The sequence below is a fragment of the Notamacropus eugenii genome, chromosome 1 (assembly GCF_028372415.1).
Source record: "Notamacropus eugenii isolate mMacEug1 chromosome 1, mMacEug1.pri_v2, whole genome shotgun sequence".
Taxonomy (NCBI): Eukaryota; Metazoa; Chordata; class Mammalia; order Diprotodontia; family Macropodidae; genus Notamacropus; species Notamacropus eugenii.
The window spans coordinates 662,680,304-662,697,542 of NC_092872.1; the positions used below are offsets into that span (position 1 = coordinate 662,680,304).

The 17,239-nt window shown below is 40.7% G+C and overlaps 1 protein-coding gene across 2 annotated transcripts in view; it reads right to left on the minus strand.

Moving 5' to 3' along the window:
- Nucleotides 1-17,239, minus strand: part of EPAS1 (endothelial PAS domain protein 1) — a 107,110-nt gene that overhangs the window by 84,556 nt on the left and 5,315 nt on the right. Inside the window, exon 1 of one of the 2 annotated variants that reach the window (XM_072635705.1) lies at nucleotides 12,845-12,876. The exons of the other annotated variant lie outside the window; for it this stretch is intronic. Within the exon in view, the coding sequence (XP_072491806.1) occupies nucleotides 12,845-12,861 (17 nt within the window). The 5' untranslated portion in view covers nucleotides 12,862-12,876. Of the gene's footprint in view, nucleotides 1-12,844; nucleotides 12,877-17,239 lie in introns of those variants that run through there. 2 annotated transcript variants of the gene reach the window in all.

Sequence of the window (17,239 nt, forward strand, 5' to 3'; positions counted from 1 at the left end):
TCATCATTTATTCAGAGCCGTGTTCCCACAGCAAGCACATATGCATGGTGGATGTAGACCAGCTCACAAAATACTGGGTCATGAAGGTAAAGTGGAAAAGGCACTAAATTTGGAGCTGGAGGACTAGGGTTTGAAAACCTCTCTCTGCTACTGATTACCAATCTGACCTTGGCCAAGTAATTTTCTCTCTTTCATCCAGGATATGTCTTATCTGTGCATAGTTGTTGACATGTTGTCTCCCACGTTAGATATTGAGCTCCTTGAGGAAAGCAAAGGCTGGTTTTTGTCTTCCTTTTTATGCCCATCACTTAGCACAGTGCCTGGCATGTATGTAATAGGCACTTAATAAATGCATATTAACTTACTGACCTCAAAAAAAGGGCAGAGATCTCACTGTGACCTCTTTCCCAGCTTTGTTCACATGTTCACAATGTTAGAACTTGAGGGCACACCACACATCCCAAACATGGAGAACCCAATTAAATGCAATTGGGAAATTATTTTAAAAATAAATACATAAAAATACAATATAATATAGATAATGTTAATATGCTGTTTTCTGAGTCAATATATATCCCTTATATAAGGTTGAGTGACCTCCATTTCTCTTTGAATTTGTCACCACTGATATAGTTCATTTTACAGAGGAAGAAAGTGAAGACCAGAACAGTTAGGCCCTACAACTAGTTAGTGGAAGCGCTAGAACTAGAATCCAAGTATTCTAAGGTTTCTCCTGACTCTTCGTCTGTGGCCCAGTCTAATTCTTCTGATAAAATGTTTTCCCTGTGACCTTCATCCTTCTACATAATCTCAGAAAGGATAACCAGCAAAAAGTAACTATAAACCCTTTTCTATGTTGCTATTTTCCTTTCAGGTTTATAAACTCAGCTTTACCAAATTTGAGACACCCAAAGAGGGTTCTGATGAGAGGTTCTCTTTCAGGCTTTAGGTCCATGTTTTAGCCTGTTTCTTAGGGCTTAGGGGAAACCCAACATATGAGTCCTTTTATAAGGAGAGGCTGATCGTACAGAAATTGTCTGTTTTGTCTCCCTATTGCCTTCCCCAGCCAGGAACCTTATAAAGCAAATAGTCCAACCCCTTTATTTCTGGTTGAGGAGACAGGGTCTAGAAGAGGATCTTTTAGAAACGTTTGAGAAACTTTTCCGGGATCAGGTCTGTCTATACTCCAGGAGTACTTTGGCTTATTCACATACATACATACATACATGCACACACACACACACACACACACACACACAATCCCACACCCAGATCCACATCCTGCTTTCCCTTGCACAGTGTAACTGAACAGCCCCAACATCCAGGGCAGTCATTCAAAAAGCAAGGAAATATTATGCAAGACCACAGGAAGTTACAGGAGACAGGATTCTGGGCAGGCCTGGCAAAGAGTCTGTGTGAACTCTAGTTAACAAGCGGACTTTGCTCAGTAGGGCCAAAGCCAGCAGAAACCTTCCCAGCCCAGCAAAGGATAACCGTCCACATCATGTCTCTGGTCAATGGGCTACAATCCAGAACTTTATGTACCTGATGAAAAATAGATAACCCCAAGTCCAAGCATATGTGTGTATATGTGTGTGTTAACTCAAGTTCAAAATTCTTCCCAGCCCCTGACCTATCCCCCGACTCCACCCCTTCTATGACATTATTTCAGTTACTAATTTTCAGGAACAGACCCTAATCTTCACACTAAGAGGCATGTGTGGCAAAGAGAATCGAGTTAGAGACTTGATTTTGACATCTCCAATGGAGTTAGAGATTTGACTTTGACTCACACACTTACCACAGGAAGTCACTTCACCTTGCCTCAGCTTACCCACCAGTATAATGAGGATGCTAATGTGTACAGCGACCTCACCCCCAATTCTAGGCCCCTTTCTCAACCTCTCTGGTTAATGAAGTGGGAAAAGAAAGCTGAAACAGGATTTTCAGGTTCATCATCTCATAAATTTTCAAGATGGGGGAAAAACAGGCAAGTTGGTGGTTTGAGTTTTTATTATTACTTTTACCAACAATAATATCTTAACATTTATTTGAATTTTGTAAACATTTTTGAATTTCTGAAATTTGTTTGAATTTTTTTTGCTAACAACAATAATGATATCTTAACAACCTGGCAAAATGGTATATATATATATATATATGGTATATAACATCATCTCAGTTTGACAGATGGAAAAAAATTATTTACAAAGAAAAAACTAACTTGTCCAAAGTTAAAGAGTGACCAAACTACCACTAGAATGAAGGTTTTAGGATTCCTAGTACAAGGTACTTTACATGATAGGACAACCTTTCTCTTTACCAGCAAAGGCAGTCTAGGACAGATCTCTTTTGGCTGATAGAATTATACTATTTTGGCCTGAGCACAGCTGTATCTTAGTGCCCTTCTCAAGGACAACCCTGAGGCTACATATGGAGGTAAGGTCAAAGCCAAGCTTTCTCATGATGGATGATGAAGATGGTGGTGGCAATGTCCACCAAAGAAACATGCTGACCTTAAAGCCTTTCACCTTCCTTCAAACCCTGGTCCCTTTTGGGAGGTAGAAGGTTCCAAAAAAAAAAAAATCACTGACTCTTGGCATTTTTTGAGGACATAGTTTCAGACCATCATTTTTACCTTCCTTTCTTCCTTTCTCCCTCTGGACCTGGTCACAGAACCAGGCTATGGTAGCCACTTAAAACATCAAATTGACAGTGGTACTACAATTTAGAATTATAGAATTTCTAGGTACTTGAAGAAAGAAAGGACCTAGAAAGATCATTTAATCCAATCTTTATTTTTCAGATGGAAAAACTGAGGTAAAGGAGATAGGTGATGTGATTTGCCTAAGGCTACCCAAGCTGCACAAAGCAGCATAGTTTAGTAGAACTGGAAGTCAGGAGAAAACTGGATTCAGATCCTACCTGCAACACTTCCTAGTAATGTGACCATGGCAATCTCACTCACTTTCAGTTTCCTCACCTGTAAAATGGGCATAACAAGGACACATCTCTTTGGGCTGTTGTGAGGATCAAATGCATATATTTGAAATATATGTATATTTGTATGATATACATGTACATCTGATATGTGTGTATATATGTGTATGTGAGTATGTATATATGTATAGATATATAGACAGATGTGTATGTGTGTTTGTATATAGATGGATATAGATAGATAGATCTTTATAAATCTTTAAGTGTTCTATAAAGGTTAGCTATTATTATTGCTGTTCCCCAATGTCCTGAAATTAGAGATATCTGGTAGCCAAAAAGAAAATCCATATCTCCAGTAGAAACAGACACATGGTATAGCGACTGAGGACTAGAGAGATACATAACCCTAGGGGTACCCTGCCTTTCTGCTCTTGTCTAGGACATTGGCAGCAAAATGTTGGAAGCAGACAGATCCATGTTGATGCGCAGGCAGAGCATTTTCTCTTTGTTCAGAGCTGTGTTCCCATAGTGAGCACACATGTACCACGTTAAACAGAGAGGTTGAGAAGGAGGCCAAGAATTGGGCCTCTCAGCAGCTCTGTGCAACAGGTGCACATGTTAGCATCCTCATTTTACTGGTGGGGAAGCTGAGGGCAGGTTTAAGAATAGCAGTGAGCACCATTTGCTCCATCACCGCCAAGCAAAACAATTGTTCATTGTGATACGTACCCACAGAATTCTCCTGGGCCTCTACTTTGTATTTCCAGACTCCACCAACACACAATAGCCCTACCCTTATGATGTAAACACATAACTAAATAAGACAAACAATAACACGAACATGAGGGAGAAAGTAAGCATTGTAGAGCCAGTGTGGGGCAGTGGGAGGCAGGCAACGTGGATTCTTATTATACCTGTGTCACTGGATGACCTGGGCAAGTCTCTCATCTTCTCTGAGGCTGTTTCTTCATCTTTCAAAAGGGAATAACCTACCTCATGACATTGTCATGAAGACCATATGAAATAACAAATGCTAAATGCTTTTAGGAATGGAAAAACCCCATGGCTTCATAGAACCACAATCCCACTGATCAAGCAGGTAAGTATTTATTAAGCACCTGTTGTGTACAAGCTCCAGGATGGGTGTTTCCAATGTGCAGATCAAAACTTATCCACATTTTCTAATCCTGTGTGATTCCTGTTTGTGTTTGCCCACAAATTCTCCAAAGGGAGTGCACCCAAAGTGCCAGGGACCTCCTTTAAGGTCTTCCAACATTATGCAAGTGCTAGGGCACTACTGATACACCTGTAAGGAATTATATCATAAGGAATTCTAATGTCTCATCATGGTGTGGGAGTGACTCAAAACTCTGGCAGGTCTAACCCAACTGGAAAGGGTTGGAGCATGAGCCCAGAGATGAATTCCATTCCTATTATCTGAGGCCAACCTAACCTAGAATGGAGAGGCTTATTACCAAAAGGTTGGACTACTAGGTGATAACTACCTTGGCTGCAGAACTCTAGTGAACCAGCTACTTACTAAAGAGCAGAGAGGTTGTCAGTCAGCCAGTCAGTAAACACTGCCAAAGGCAATGGGGAAATGCAAGGGATGTGTAAGGAAGGTGAAACACATTTCAAATGAGGACCTATTTTCAAGGAGTGAGGAAAAGGATATCACTGAGGAAATGTATGATCAGAAAAGGAGGTGGGCTAGGTATGGTAGGAGAGACAGAGGACCTTCAACTTGCATGAAAGATATAGTGGAAGATTTCTTCCTAGCATTCTGGGTAAATCCTCTAGAGCCATGGTGTCAAACTCAAATACTTTAGAACCTATGGGCCACATATCGATTTGGAAAACCACACGTTCACTTTATCTGTATTTTACTGTGTTTTTATTCATTTTGTTAATACTTCCCAATTATATTTTAATACTGATTTGAGCAGTGACTACTTGGAGCCATGGGTCACGTTTGACATGTCTGCTTTGGAAGATGGCTGGGAGAACAGGGCCACAAGTAGCAGAAGATGGGTCATAATCTTCCCTGAGGGAAGAACTACCACATCAATGAGATCATGGATCCACGGAAGTTTTAAAAACAAATTTATTTACTTATTTTATACCCATGTATAATCTGTCTCTCCTGCTGCCTCCCTCCAAATGAGCAAAAAGAAAAAAGTTAAAAAAAAAAAAGAAAAACCCTCATCATAAACATGAATAGTCAGCAAAACAAATATTTCCACATCTGCCATGATATCTCTCTCCTCTCTCTCTTCTTTCTCTCTCTCCTTTCTCTCTCTCTCTCCTTTCTTTCAGTCTCTCTCCCTCTCTCTCTCTCTTCTCTCTCTCTCTCTCTCCCTCTCCTTTCTTTCACTCTCTCTCTCTCTCTCTCTTCTTTCTCTCTCTCTCCTTTCTTTCTCTCTCCCTCTCCCTCTCCCTCTCCTTCCCTCCCCCTTCTCTTCATTTTAAGCTCACTATCTCCCTAGCATATTCTATCTTTAGTCGTCTAGGCTCCTGCTTTACCTTGCATTGTCAGAGTTTTTAAAAGTCTTCTAACACAGTTTTCCTCTATAATGTGGTTGTCCCTGTATAGATTGTTCTCCTGGTTCTACTGGCTCCACTCTGCCTCACTTCATAGAAATCTTCCCAGTTTCCTTGGAAAGTGTCCATTTCATTCTTTCTTATGATAAGATTACTATATCTGCACTTACCAGAATTGATCTATGTGCCAACAGGAGCACATTCTCTTAGTTTCCAATGTTTTGGTCACTATCAGTACTTTTTTACACCCAGCTCCGGATAGCTAGCATTGGACCCTTTATTCTTTGAGAGGCAACGAGATAAGAGTCCTGGTCTTGGGTGCAGAAGGCCTTGGTCTCTGTCTCTGCTGCCTAAGCAGTTCTACAATCCTGGACAAGTCCCTTAACCTCATCTGTAAAATGGGAATAATATACTATTTACTCCACAGTGTGTGTTTTTCTGGGGGAGCAGGTCTTTGTAAACATTAAGATAATACATAAATATGAATTATCATTCTTCCTTCAAAATCTATTTTCCTCTATTGCCCTGACTTCTAAGTTGTTCTTTCCTGTGTAAAGAAGGCCTCTAATTCAGAAATCATAATATACCCTCGGCCCAGTGAAAGACCAAGCTCATGTTACCAACTCCACCCATGTCCTTAGACTCTCTTTGATGACTCAGGTGCCCCCAGGAGAGTGAATAGCTTATTTTTTTTTAAATCATGGCAGGATTACAATATGTACACACAATAAAAACAGCAGACACAACATTCTATCAAGGGAAGAAGCTGGCCATTCCCTGGAGGACAAGAGTCCATAGAACAACAAATGGCTGCACCAGTTCCTGAATTATAAGAGAGACAATCTCTCGGAAGACTATACGGTGACTTGGGATTTAGCAGTCAGGAGCTAACTGGATTTGAATCCAACTCAAAGACATTCTGAAAAGATGAGAAGCTTTGCAAGAAGATTTTTTATGTTTTCCAGTTTTTGAAGGTTGAATTCACTGATAATTCTCTGCAGAGGAGACAGTAATGGAAGAGAGGAGGTTCAGGGGGGATGTTGTTAGCAAAATCATAGGGGACAGAGATGAATATGGGACAAGTCCAGAGCTGAATGTGGACAAGTAAGCACATGCTAAGCCCTCAATAAACAAGTTGATCAATGCTTGTCAGAGCTCTGCTAATACCAAGATGCATGAGCTAAGTCATTTCACATCCCAGAGTCTCAGTTTTCCCATCTATAAAATGTGGACAAGAATACTTACACCACATATCTCATAGAGTGACAGTAAAGACAGAATATTGCAAACGTAAAGCTTATAAATGCCAGCTTCTGTTCTAATGTGTTTGATAAATGCTGGTTGAATTGTCTAGAAGCAATGGTGCAGACTCAAGAGAGCTAGGGTCTTGATTGATTGCTTGGACATCATTCAAAGAAACATTTTCTAGGCACCTTGTATATATAAAGCATTATGCTAGGCCCTGGGGATATACAAAGATGAGAAATGACTTAGTCCCTCTTTTCAAGGAGTTGATAATCTTATAATCTCACTAGGGGCACTTGACAAATAATAAAGAAGTATACCAAAGGACAGAACTGAATGAGGCAAAGGAGAATAATCCAATTCTACTCCAGGAAATTTTGAGTAGGGAGAGAACACTTTCACATGGAATACTTCAAGGGAAGATGGTGGGCATCAAGAAAGGCTTCATTAAAGAGTTGGCAGCGGGAGAGAAGGAAAAGGAATGGAATATGTTGAATAAAAGTCAGTTCTAAGGTCTAGAAATTGATTAGATGAATTTAATTCAAGTAGAAGTGATAACTTAGAAGTAAAGCTTCTAAGAACCTTTCCAGGATTATTCTCTCCAGAAGTGCCATTGTATAGTCACAGATTTATTATATAAGAGATGAGGTATATGAAATGAGCCTGGCTCTGCTCCTTTTCAACACTCATCGAGACTTTTCTTCAGTGACTATCGGGTTTTAAAGCCAATACCATGCCTACACATGCATCTCAAGTCATGATTTCAGTGACTTGCAGAAGTCTCTTGGGTATAAAATATAACCTGCTAAAGCAGGAAAGTCATAGACTTCTCCTGCCTGAGCTTTTCCATCAGAGTCTGAAAATTCTAGTCTTTCATTTTCTGGCAACTCTAGCCAAGTACTTCAGGGCACGGTCCAGAGCTGAGGTTACTGTACTGGCTCTGCAGCTCCTCTGAAAGGATAAGCCCATTGGGACAGCCAAGCAATCTCCACACGCCTAGTACAGGTGCTAGGTAAACAAAGTCAGAGGTTTGTTCCTGGCACTCCACAAAGTGCTGATGGATGGATGGATTCTTTTGTTGTCTTTGAGGCATACAACAACATGCCTAAGAACTTTCTGGCAAACCATGTGTTATCTTGACCAGATTTGGGCTTTATCTCCACCGTAAAAATGGTTTGGCATTTCTGTTAGGTCAGAGATTCCTGGTAGTTTTGTCAGAGTTCTCTTCCATTTCTGTTTGCCTCTGGATGATAAGTTCTAGTGAGCATGTGTTTCTGAAGCCCCTACAGAGCAGGCAGAAGGATCTAGGGAGCCTTGACATGTAGCACAGGTGGAACAAATCAAGTCACAGATGACCCTGGTTCAAAGTCCAGCTCAGCCAATGTGTGACCGTTACCAGGCCAGCTCTCCTCTCTGGGTCCCAGGTACCTCATCTGTCTTTTTTCTTTTTTTTTTTTAAAGCTAAAGTCTTCACCCAGGTCTCAGTCTCCCACTGCATCCCGGGGCCATCTCCCAGGTGCTCCTGATCTGTATCTTGCCATTGGATCCAGATGGCTCCAGAAGAGAAAGTGAGGCCGGTGACTTTACACAACCCTGCCTCACTTAAATCCACTCACTTGCAAATCAGGATATCACCTTCCTGATGTTATGGTCCTTTTCCAGAACAAAGAACAAACAACAAACAACAGCAACCCCTTCTGTATAATGAGTGGGTTCAACTACATGATCTCTGAATCCTATAATTGAAGGGGATGGAGGGGTTATCCTAGAAGAAGAGACATGAAGAAACTAAGTTGTTGAAGGCAAGACACTGAGAGGGGAGAAGATGGAATTCAACAAACATGATTACTGATAGGTCACTCAAATCTACATACTCCAGTAGCCTGCCATTATCATGATCATGGGCAGCTAAGTGGCACAATAGATACAGCACCAGGACCAGAGTCAGGAAAATCTGAATTCACATTTGACCTCAGACATTTACAAGCTGTGTGACCCTAGGCATATCACTTAACCCTGTTTGCCTCAGTTTCCTCATCTGTCAAATGGGCTAGAGAAAGGAAATGGCAAATCACTCCAATATGTTTGCCAAGAAAACCCTAAACAGGGTCATGAAGAGTCAGATACAAGTGAAAAAGACTGAACAATAAATCATGATCATATTTCATTTAGCCTTGGGCTAGATAGTATCTTCTCTAATAAGACTGAGTAGAGGGCAGAGGATTTGGAGTTGGACAACCTGGGTTTGACCCCCAGCTCTGCCACTCTCTATAAACAAAGGGAAGAGTGTCATTCCTTGTACAGAGTAGGTGTTGAACAAACGTTTGTTGTTGGGAATGAGTGAGTTATCTTCCACAGTATCTAGCACAAGGCCAAGCAGAGATAGCCAGATAGGTAGATATTAGGCTCTCAATAATAACTCGTTGAACTGGTCCAAGCAAAGATATAGTTAAGAAGAGCTATTTGGGGCAAAGAATCCAGCCGATGGGCTCCAGTCCTCCTGCACTAGGCCGCTGGCTCTTAGGACTATCACACAACCTATCACTATTACAGCTCCTGTTATTACAAACTCTCCTGCATGTGCTAAGCTCCATTCGAGATGATCAGGGGTAGTGAGAAAAGAAACAGAAAACATGATCCCTGCCTTCAAGGAGTTTAAAGAGACATAAAGAGAATACCTCTCCTGCTGCTTAAAAGTTTACATTGTTTTGTGGAAGTCGCCTCATCTGATCCCCAGTCTGATGGTGGTAGAAAAATTATAGTCCCTATTACATTAAGGATATATTGGTGCATATAAATATACACTTATATACTCTGGAGAGCAAAGTGAAAATGATTTTAGTGTATGCTAAAAGGGATATGGAACTCAAGAGCTATGAGGTAGGCTGGGCAGGCCATTCTTTCTCTCTGGGTCTTGGCTTCCTTATGTAATTGGACTAGATGGCCATTGAGGGTTCTTCCACTCTTGAGGTGCTATGATTCTGTGAAAGGTTTCTTGGAGAAAGTACTTTGTTTGTTTGTTTATTTTTGTGGCTTTTTTTTGAGGTATGGGGGAGGGGGCATTGAGATCTGATCTTAACCAGAAGCATGGAAGAGGGTTCTCCTAATCTGAAGGCCAAACTGCCCCGAAGCTCCACGTTTGCTTCTGGGTTAGTTTGTTGACCAGTTGTTACTTGTCTATGGGTAAGTAACTAGGGTATTTTCTGTAAGTGAATCATTGTCAGGATACTGCCTAGCCTTGCTGTAGAGACTTGTGGGGACGCCAGTCATGGGGGGGGGGGGGGGGCGGTGTAGGGTTCGAGGAGGAAGGAGAAAGTAATTTTTTGGCTTCCCTCTTTTTTACTGAGAAGGTAAAGGGATTTCTTCCCACACCAGCACAAACGTTGGGCTTTATAAAGCCAGAAGACACTATCACTGAATTCAACAGGTCTTTTTTGAGTTACATTCATGTGCCCAGAACTGTGCTAAGTGTTGTAAATGATGAAAAAAAAAGGAAAACTTTCTGGGCTCAAAGAGTTTACAAGACCAAGGCCTAGAGAGAACCACAGAGGAGAATGGATTATGAGGCACTGAGGGAAAGATAATTAAAGGTGTAGAATGTATGGCAGACAGTAAATACTGTGGGATAGTCAGGATGGGGTGGGGGATGGGGGTGGCTGGCCTTTGTGAGTTGGTAGGGAGTCTTGAAGGAATAATTTTGAAGGGAACAAAGATATTTAAAAGAATCTAGGCCAAACTCCTCATTTTACAGATGAGGAAACTGAGACCCAGAGAAATTAAGTGACTTTTCTAAGATCATGCACAGCTGGGACAGGATTTGCACCCAGGTCTTCTGATGACAAATCTATTTGACTTCTATATTATTTCATGTTTCCTCTCAGCTAACCTATAAATACTTTCTTGTGACAAGGAAGATTTCCAATAAAACACAGGAAAGAACAGTCTTACCCCTAGTAATATGGCCATTCATGATTCCATGTATCAGAGAAACACAGAGAAAGAGAGAGACAAAGGGACAGGGAAACAAAGAGAAAAAGAGACAGAGACAGACATGGAAAGAGAGAGAGACAGATAGATGGGGAGAGTGGGAGAGACAGGGGGAAAGGGGGAGAGTGAAAAAGAAAGAGAGAGGGAAAGAGACTCTAGCCTAACAGTCTTATGGAGACATTTATAGAAACTCCATTGTGACCAGTGAAATGTGACCTTCATACTTTCCTTATCTTAATATCTAAGTAAACATTTGTTGTGCAAGCACAAAAATAAATGTTCTAAAGGTGAAATGTGGAATGTCTAGTAACAGTAAAACTGCCCCCAGATTCTGGCTTAGAAAACCCTCTTGACTATCTGGTCAGTTTCTTCTTGGACATTAGGCATGTGACTGCAGCTCTATGAAGTACAGCCAGAATGGAGTTATGTATTCATTACCATTCTAAGAAGGGCAGAAAGTTCTCAGAAGCAGAAGACCAAAGCAAGATGAGGCATTCTGGTATTTGGTTGAGCACTAATCAACTATGTAAATTGGGTAAGTCATGAGGAGAGGAGGGTTCTTTTTCGGTTTTAACATTCTGTGATTCTATGGCAAGTTACAGAAAATTATTGCCACCCCATCTTCAATAAAGGACTGTGGATAAAAAACAAAGACCACAGGCAAGTGATCATAAGAATTTTCACCAATCATCTATAAACATCATCAATGCTATCCCAAAGAAAAGGGGGATGACTTTGACTGACTCTCCCCAACACCTCTCCTCCCCTCCACCAAAATGATTTGGTGTAAAATGATGGTGTCTCAGTCTCATATTCATGTGAGCATATATTTTTTCAACTGGTCTTTGCTACTTTCCAGTGGTAATTTTTATTCATTAACTAGATCTTAAAGCATCTATTTCTTTTTTTCTTTTTTGAGGGGGGGAAGGTAAGGCAATTAGGTTAAGTAACTTGCCCACGGTCACACAGCTAGTAAGTGGCAAGTGTCAGAGGTCACATTTGAACTCAGGTCCTCCAGGGCTGGTGCTCTATGCACTGTGCCACCTACCTGCCCCTAAAGCACCTATTTCTAATCACAGAATCACAGAATATTAGACCTGAAAGAACTCCAAGAGGTTATTTAGATTAACGCCCCCCCCACCCCCACTCATTTGACAAGAAACGAAGGTTAATACATATAAAGCAATTTGCCCAAGGAAATTAATGGCAAGATTGCTACCTGAACCCAGGTGTTCTGACTCCCAAGCCAGCATTCTTTCCATGACCTCATGATATTTTTGGTCAGTCCCTCCCTTCCCCCCAGCTTTAAAAGAAGGCTTACAGCCATGACTCCTCCTTAAAATAGTTGTAGAATAAGACATTGAATTCTCTAAGTATTGTTTTCCATCCTAAATTCAATGCAATGGAAAAAAAACGTGATCTCCATCGCAGAAGATAGAAGCCAATTCTGACTCTGATGCCTACACTACTGGTGTGACCCTGGGAAAGTCATTTAACATGTCTAAACACCTCCAATTTCCTGATCAGTAAAATCCAGATAATTGTACTTGCACTCTCTATATCACAGGATTGTTGTGAGGACTTTATGGGATAATGTATGGAAAATGCTTCATATACCTTAGAACCACAGGACTTGTGAGGCTCCATTAAGAAAGAATGCTAGAAAATTAATGTCAGTGCTTCAGGAAGATTGATTTTTTAAGGCTCAGAGATCCCGTGGTCACTGCTGTCATACAGAATAACATGACTAGCTGACATCTGTACGGTACTTGAAGGTTCAAACCAGTCTTTCTGAAGCATTGACATTCATTTTCTAGCACTGTCTTAATGTTCCAAAGTGCTTTGGCAGCAGGAAGTTGTAAAAGTAGGAAGGAACCCTGTAAATATTTGCTGTAATTACTCATTAGTAAGCAGGATTGTTAGCAAAGAAGTTTTGAGTCACCACCTTTGTGTCCTTAGTTCACTAACTTGTAGTAGCCTGTGGCATAAATTGGTGAACAGGGGTCTGGCAGGGCCACAGAGACATTAGGTTCAAGTCTCCAGTTCATTTTTTCTTGTGAGATTTTCCCCTCTTCCAGACTCAGTGTTTCCCTCCTTATGACCGGGATGATAAGAGAGGTTCCCCTCCTACCTCTCCCGCGGAGACATGCCAGGATGAATGAGGTCATCTATTCAGAGTCCTTTGACTCCCTTGGATGAAAAGTGCTGTGTCAGGAATAATAATAACAAAAAATAACTGCTAAGTTTGCAGTGTTTCACCTACATTGTCTCAATTAAACATATTTTGGGGGGGGGTATAAATATTATTGCCATTTTACAGGTGAAGAAACAGGCTGGTCTCACAGCTGGGCAAATGTCAGGGATGGGAGTTGAATCTAAGCCCTTCCCTACTCCAAACTCAGAAGCCTTCCTACAATACCAAACTGCAACCCCATATAAAACATTAATATCCAGATGTTTTATTCTGTTTTTTATGTTCAAGAATCATGTAAATAAAATGTTTTTACTTGTTCCTCTGTTAGGTGGTGCTGTGGATAGAGAGAGCATTAGACCTGGAGTCAAGAAGACCTAAGTTTAGATGCCGTCTCAGACAGTAACTAGCTATGAGGCTCTAGGCAAGTCACTTAGCTTCTGTCTGCCTCAGTTTTCTCATCTGTAAAATGGGAATCATAACATCATCCACCCACCTTCCAGTGAAAATCAAATGAGATAATATTTATAAAAATGCTTCACAAACCTTAAAGTGTTATGTAAATGCTACTTATTCTTATTATTCTTCATTGATGATGCTCTAAAACCTATTTTCTGGAAAAAAAAAAAACCAATGTATGTGCTAATGTTAAATTTGATCTATAATTCAAAACAAAAGTAGAGAAAGAAAGGAAAGAAAGTCAACTATCTCTGGCCAGAAAACAACAGTCTCAAAGGAATATCATTACCATCTTAAGAAGCTTAAATCATTAGAGGAATTATACATTTTTTTCAACTTTTTCTAGATTGTGTCCTTTCAGGGAAAATCCTAAATTCTCCTTTTTCTCTTAATCAAAGAAAACTGCTTACTTTTCATATTCCCAGACAGAAGGCAGGTCAAGATCAGGCCACCTCCAACAAAATATCAGACCACAAAAAATTTACTAAAGCAACTTTTCTCCTCGTCAGAGAAAACAGTTGGTGAGCTCCTGCAGAAGAGACTGTTGGCAATTTGCTGCTTCATTTGATGCGCTCACGAGTGGAGCGTAATGAACACATCGCCCCCATTCAAGTGTCTATAGCAAACAGCTGAATCAAATCAAATCACAGATTTTTAGGATTCCCAGTGCCTACAAATGTGTTTTGTGGTGTAGCACTTTTGTAGTCAGTTTGAACACTGACTCTTCTGCTCACGAGCAACAGTGACCTTGGGGAATTTCCTCAGCCTCTCTAGGTCTCAGTTTCCTTATCTGTAAAAACTGGAAGATGGGGTGGGGGTGGGGTGAACACCAAGATCCCCTCTAGTTCTAAATCCTATGTTCTTGTTGGTTTGTTTTTGGCTTTGGGACAGGAAAGAGATGGGAAAGGAACTCGTTAAAGGGCTATTTCTGTTATGGGTAAGAATAAATTTCTAGAGTTGGAAAGCTGAGAATCAGAGAGGGTGGCAATGGACCCACACCAAATACAAAGAATGAGGAGATCTTTTTCTTGATTAACAACTAGCCTGAAGGAGGAAAAATTCCTTCCTACATCAGGAGGTCAAAGTACCTCAACTCTTTCTTATGCAAAATGATTAGATATACTTTCCAAATTTAAAAAAAAAAACAAAAAACAAGTACTTTTCATGAATGCATGAAGTCCTCGGTGATGAGGCCATGTAATAAATGCTTTGCTGATGTTCAGGTGGCCCCCAGAAATAGCCTAAGGCAGGCTCACAAACCAGTTTTTCTTGAGAAAAGTTGGGCAAAATCAGGCCAATGAGGAGTAGATAAAATGCTGGGCCCATTCCTGGTCTGGATCCTCTCTCTATTGATTTCAGGGCAGAGCTCTTCAACATTTTATATTCAGATCAGCTCTGTACCTTTTCAGATCAAGAAGCCTGAAGACAGGAGTTCAACTCCTGACTCTGCCATTTATGCCCTGTTTGATCTTGGACAAGTCACTTAAATTCTCTTAAGTCTCAATTTCCTCAACTCTGAAATGAGGATCTTGAGCTAGGCAACCTGGAAGGCACTTTCCAGTTCTAAATATATAATCCTAAGGAACCTACGAGTTAGACACTAAATTATACCCAGCTTCAACTGGAAAATTGCAGATGCTTGCCAGCGGCATTTTTTTGACATCATCCATCAGCAGTAGACACACAAGAGTTTAGGAGAAAGCACCCAAGTGGCTTTTCATTATGATTATCATCATGATTATTAACAACAATAATGTGTCAATGTAATCATACATTTCATTTTTTATGAAAACTTAAGGCACCCTTTGGGAGAACCTTCACAAGGCTGAGGAAGACCAAATAGCGTAGTGTGTGTGTGTGTGTGTGTGTGTGTGTGTGTGTGTGTGTGTGTGTGTGTGTGTGTGTGTGTGTGTGTGTGTGTGTGTGTGTGTGTGTGTTTGTAGCTCTTCAGCAAGAAGATCCTATAAAAATGCAAGGTATTATTATGAAGATGATGGTTCCTATTCTTTATTCGGCCATCCATTTTTTTTTCCTGTTCAGTGCTTTCAGTTTCAAAAGATCAAAAGATCCAAAGCAAGCATTCTATGTCTTGATTTAGAGGTTGGTTTTTTTTTTTCTGAAGCCACAGAGGAAGCCCTTCTAACAGGTTACTCGGCACAATGGAGGTTGACATCTGAGCAGCATTGAGGCCTTGCCACCAATTCTGGGTAAAACTTGGGGGTAGGAGGAGGAGAGCTTTGAACCTCCAGGGCAATTGGAGAGCTTCCATATACCAAAGCTTGGGAAAGTCTCTGAAGGAGATGAAACTGCAGAGCTTCCCGGTGTATGTGTATTGTAGTGAGTCAGTAAGGTGAAGGAATACACTTTAGAGATTTAGAGATCAGACAGCTAACCAGGGCTTGAGGAGGCTCAGGAAAAAAAAAATTATTTAATGGTGAGAAAAAATAATGAGAAAGAAAAAAATTCCCTGTTGATGATTGAAAGAAACAGGTCCCTGCTAAAATTCCTTAGATGTTCAAACCCAACTTTCCATCTCTGCCTTTATTCTTTGAAGCAAATCTGGGAGGGCTTAGAAAAGTCAGTTGGGTTCAATCACATCCGACTTTTCACGACTACATTTGGGGTTTTCTTAACAAAGATAACTAAGTGATTTGCCATTTCCACCTCCAGCACATTTTACAGATGAGGAAACTGAGGCAAACAGGGTTAAATCACTTGACCAAGGTCACCCAGCTAGTAAGTATCTGAGACCAAATTTGAACTCAGGTTTTCCTGACTCCAGGCCCGGAACTCTCTCCACTGCACCACCTTGCAGCCCCAGAAGAATCAGTAGGTATAAGCTATGGATTGGTAAGCACAGGTCCATTGCAGCTAAAAAAGAGTCATGTATCCTCTACACCAGACATATAGATCCCTCCACATCCCCCAACGCCAGGAACCACAAGGGTGGCCACCAAATATAAAAATAGAACAAGACTTTAAAAGAAAGTTTATGAATTAAAAGAAAACCACAAAAATTTCCATCATTACAGATGTCCAAGGGAAACAGCCCTGATCATTTTTTCATTGGGAACAAAAACTGACATCTTGACCCAGACTCTTCGCCAACATAGCCCAAGCATTCTCTGATCTCTGAATGTCTGTCACTCAAGTTAAATGAGCTAATAATATGAAAATATTAAATCTGTTATGGTCTTCTTTGCCATCATTATAAGGAACAAAAACAATCCTACAAATCTTCAAGACTCCATTTGGGGTTTTCTTAGCAAAAATAGTGGAGTGGTTCGCTATTTCCTTCTCCAGCTCATTTTACAGATGAGAAAACTGAGGGAAACAGGGTTAAATGATTTGCCAAGGGTCACACAGGTAATAAGTGTCTGAGGCCAGATTTGAACTTAGGAAGATGAGTCCTCTTAACTTTAGGCTGGGCACTCTATCCACTGTGCCACCCAGATGTCCCTAGCCAGGGGTCCCACAAACCCCATAAGAATCCTTAAGAATCCCTTAACACTACCTCTCATCAATTCAGATGATTTAATACTTCTAGCAATAGGAAGCTGACTATATCACAATGCTAGGACCAGACATCTCACATTTATACTTTTAAATTTAAAATAAGGACCATATATATGTGTAGTAATAATTTTGAAAGTTAAAACTACAGTGACAAATTTACAGTTTCCAAAGTCTACATATCCTATGACAAATACCTGTAAGTTTCAAAAAAACCAAACAGTAACAGGCATCTTCCCCTAAAGGCAGGTCCATGCTTTCTCTTTTCTAAAGATAAGAAGTCTCTTTCTCTCCCAGAACAATTTAGAGGTTTTTAACAGCCCTTGAAATTCCCCAACACTCAAATCTCTCCCTTCCTCCCCC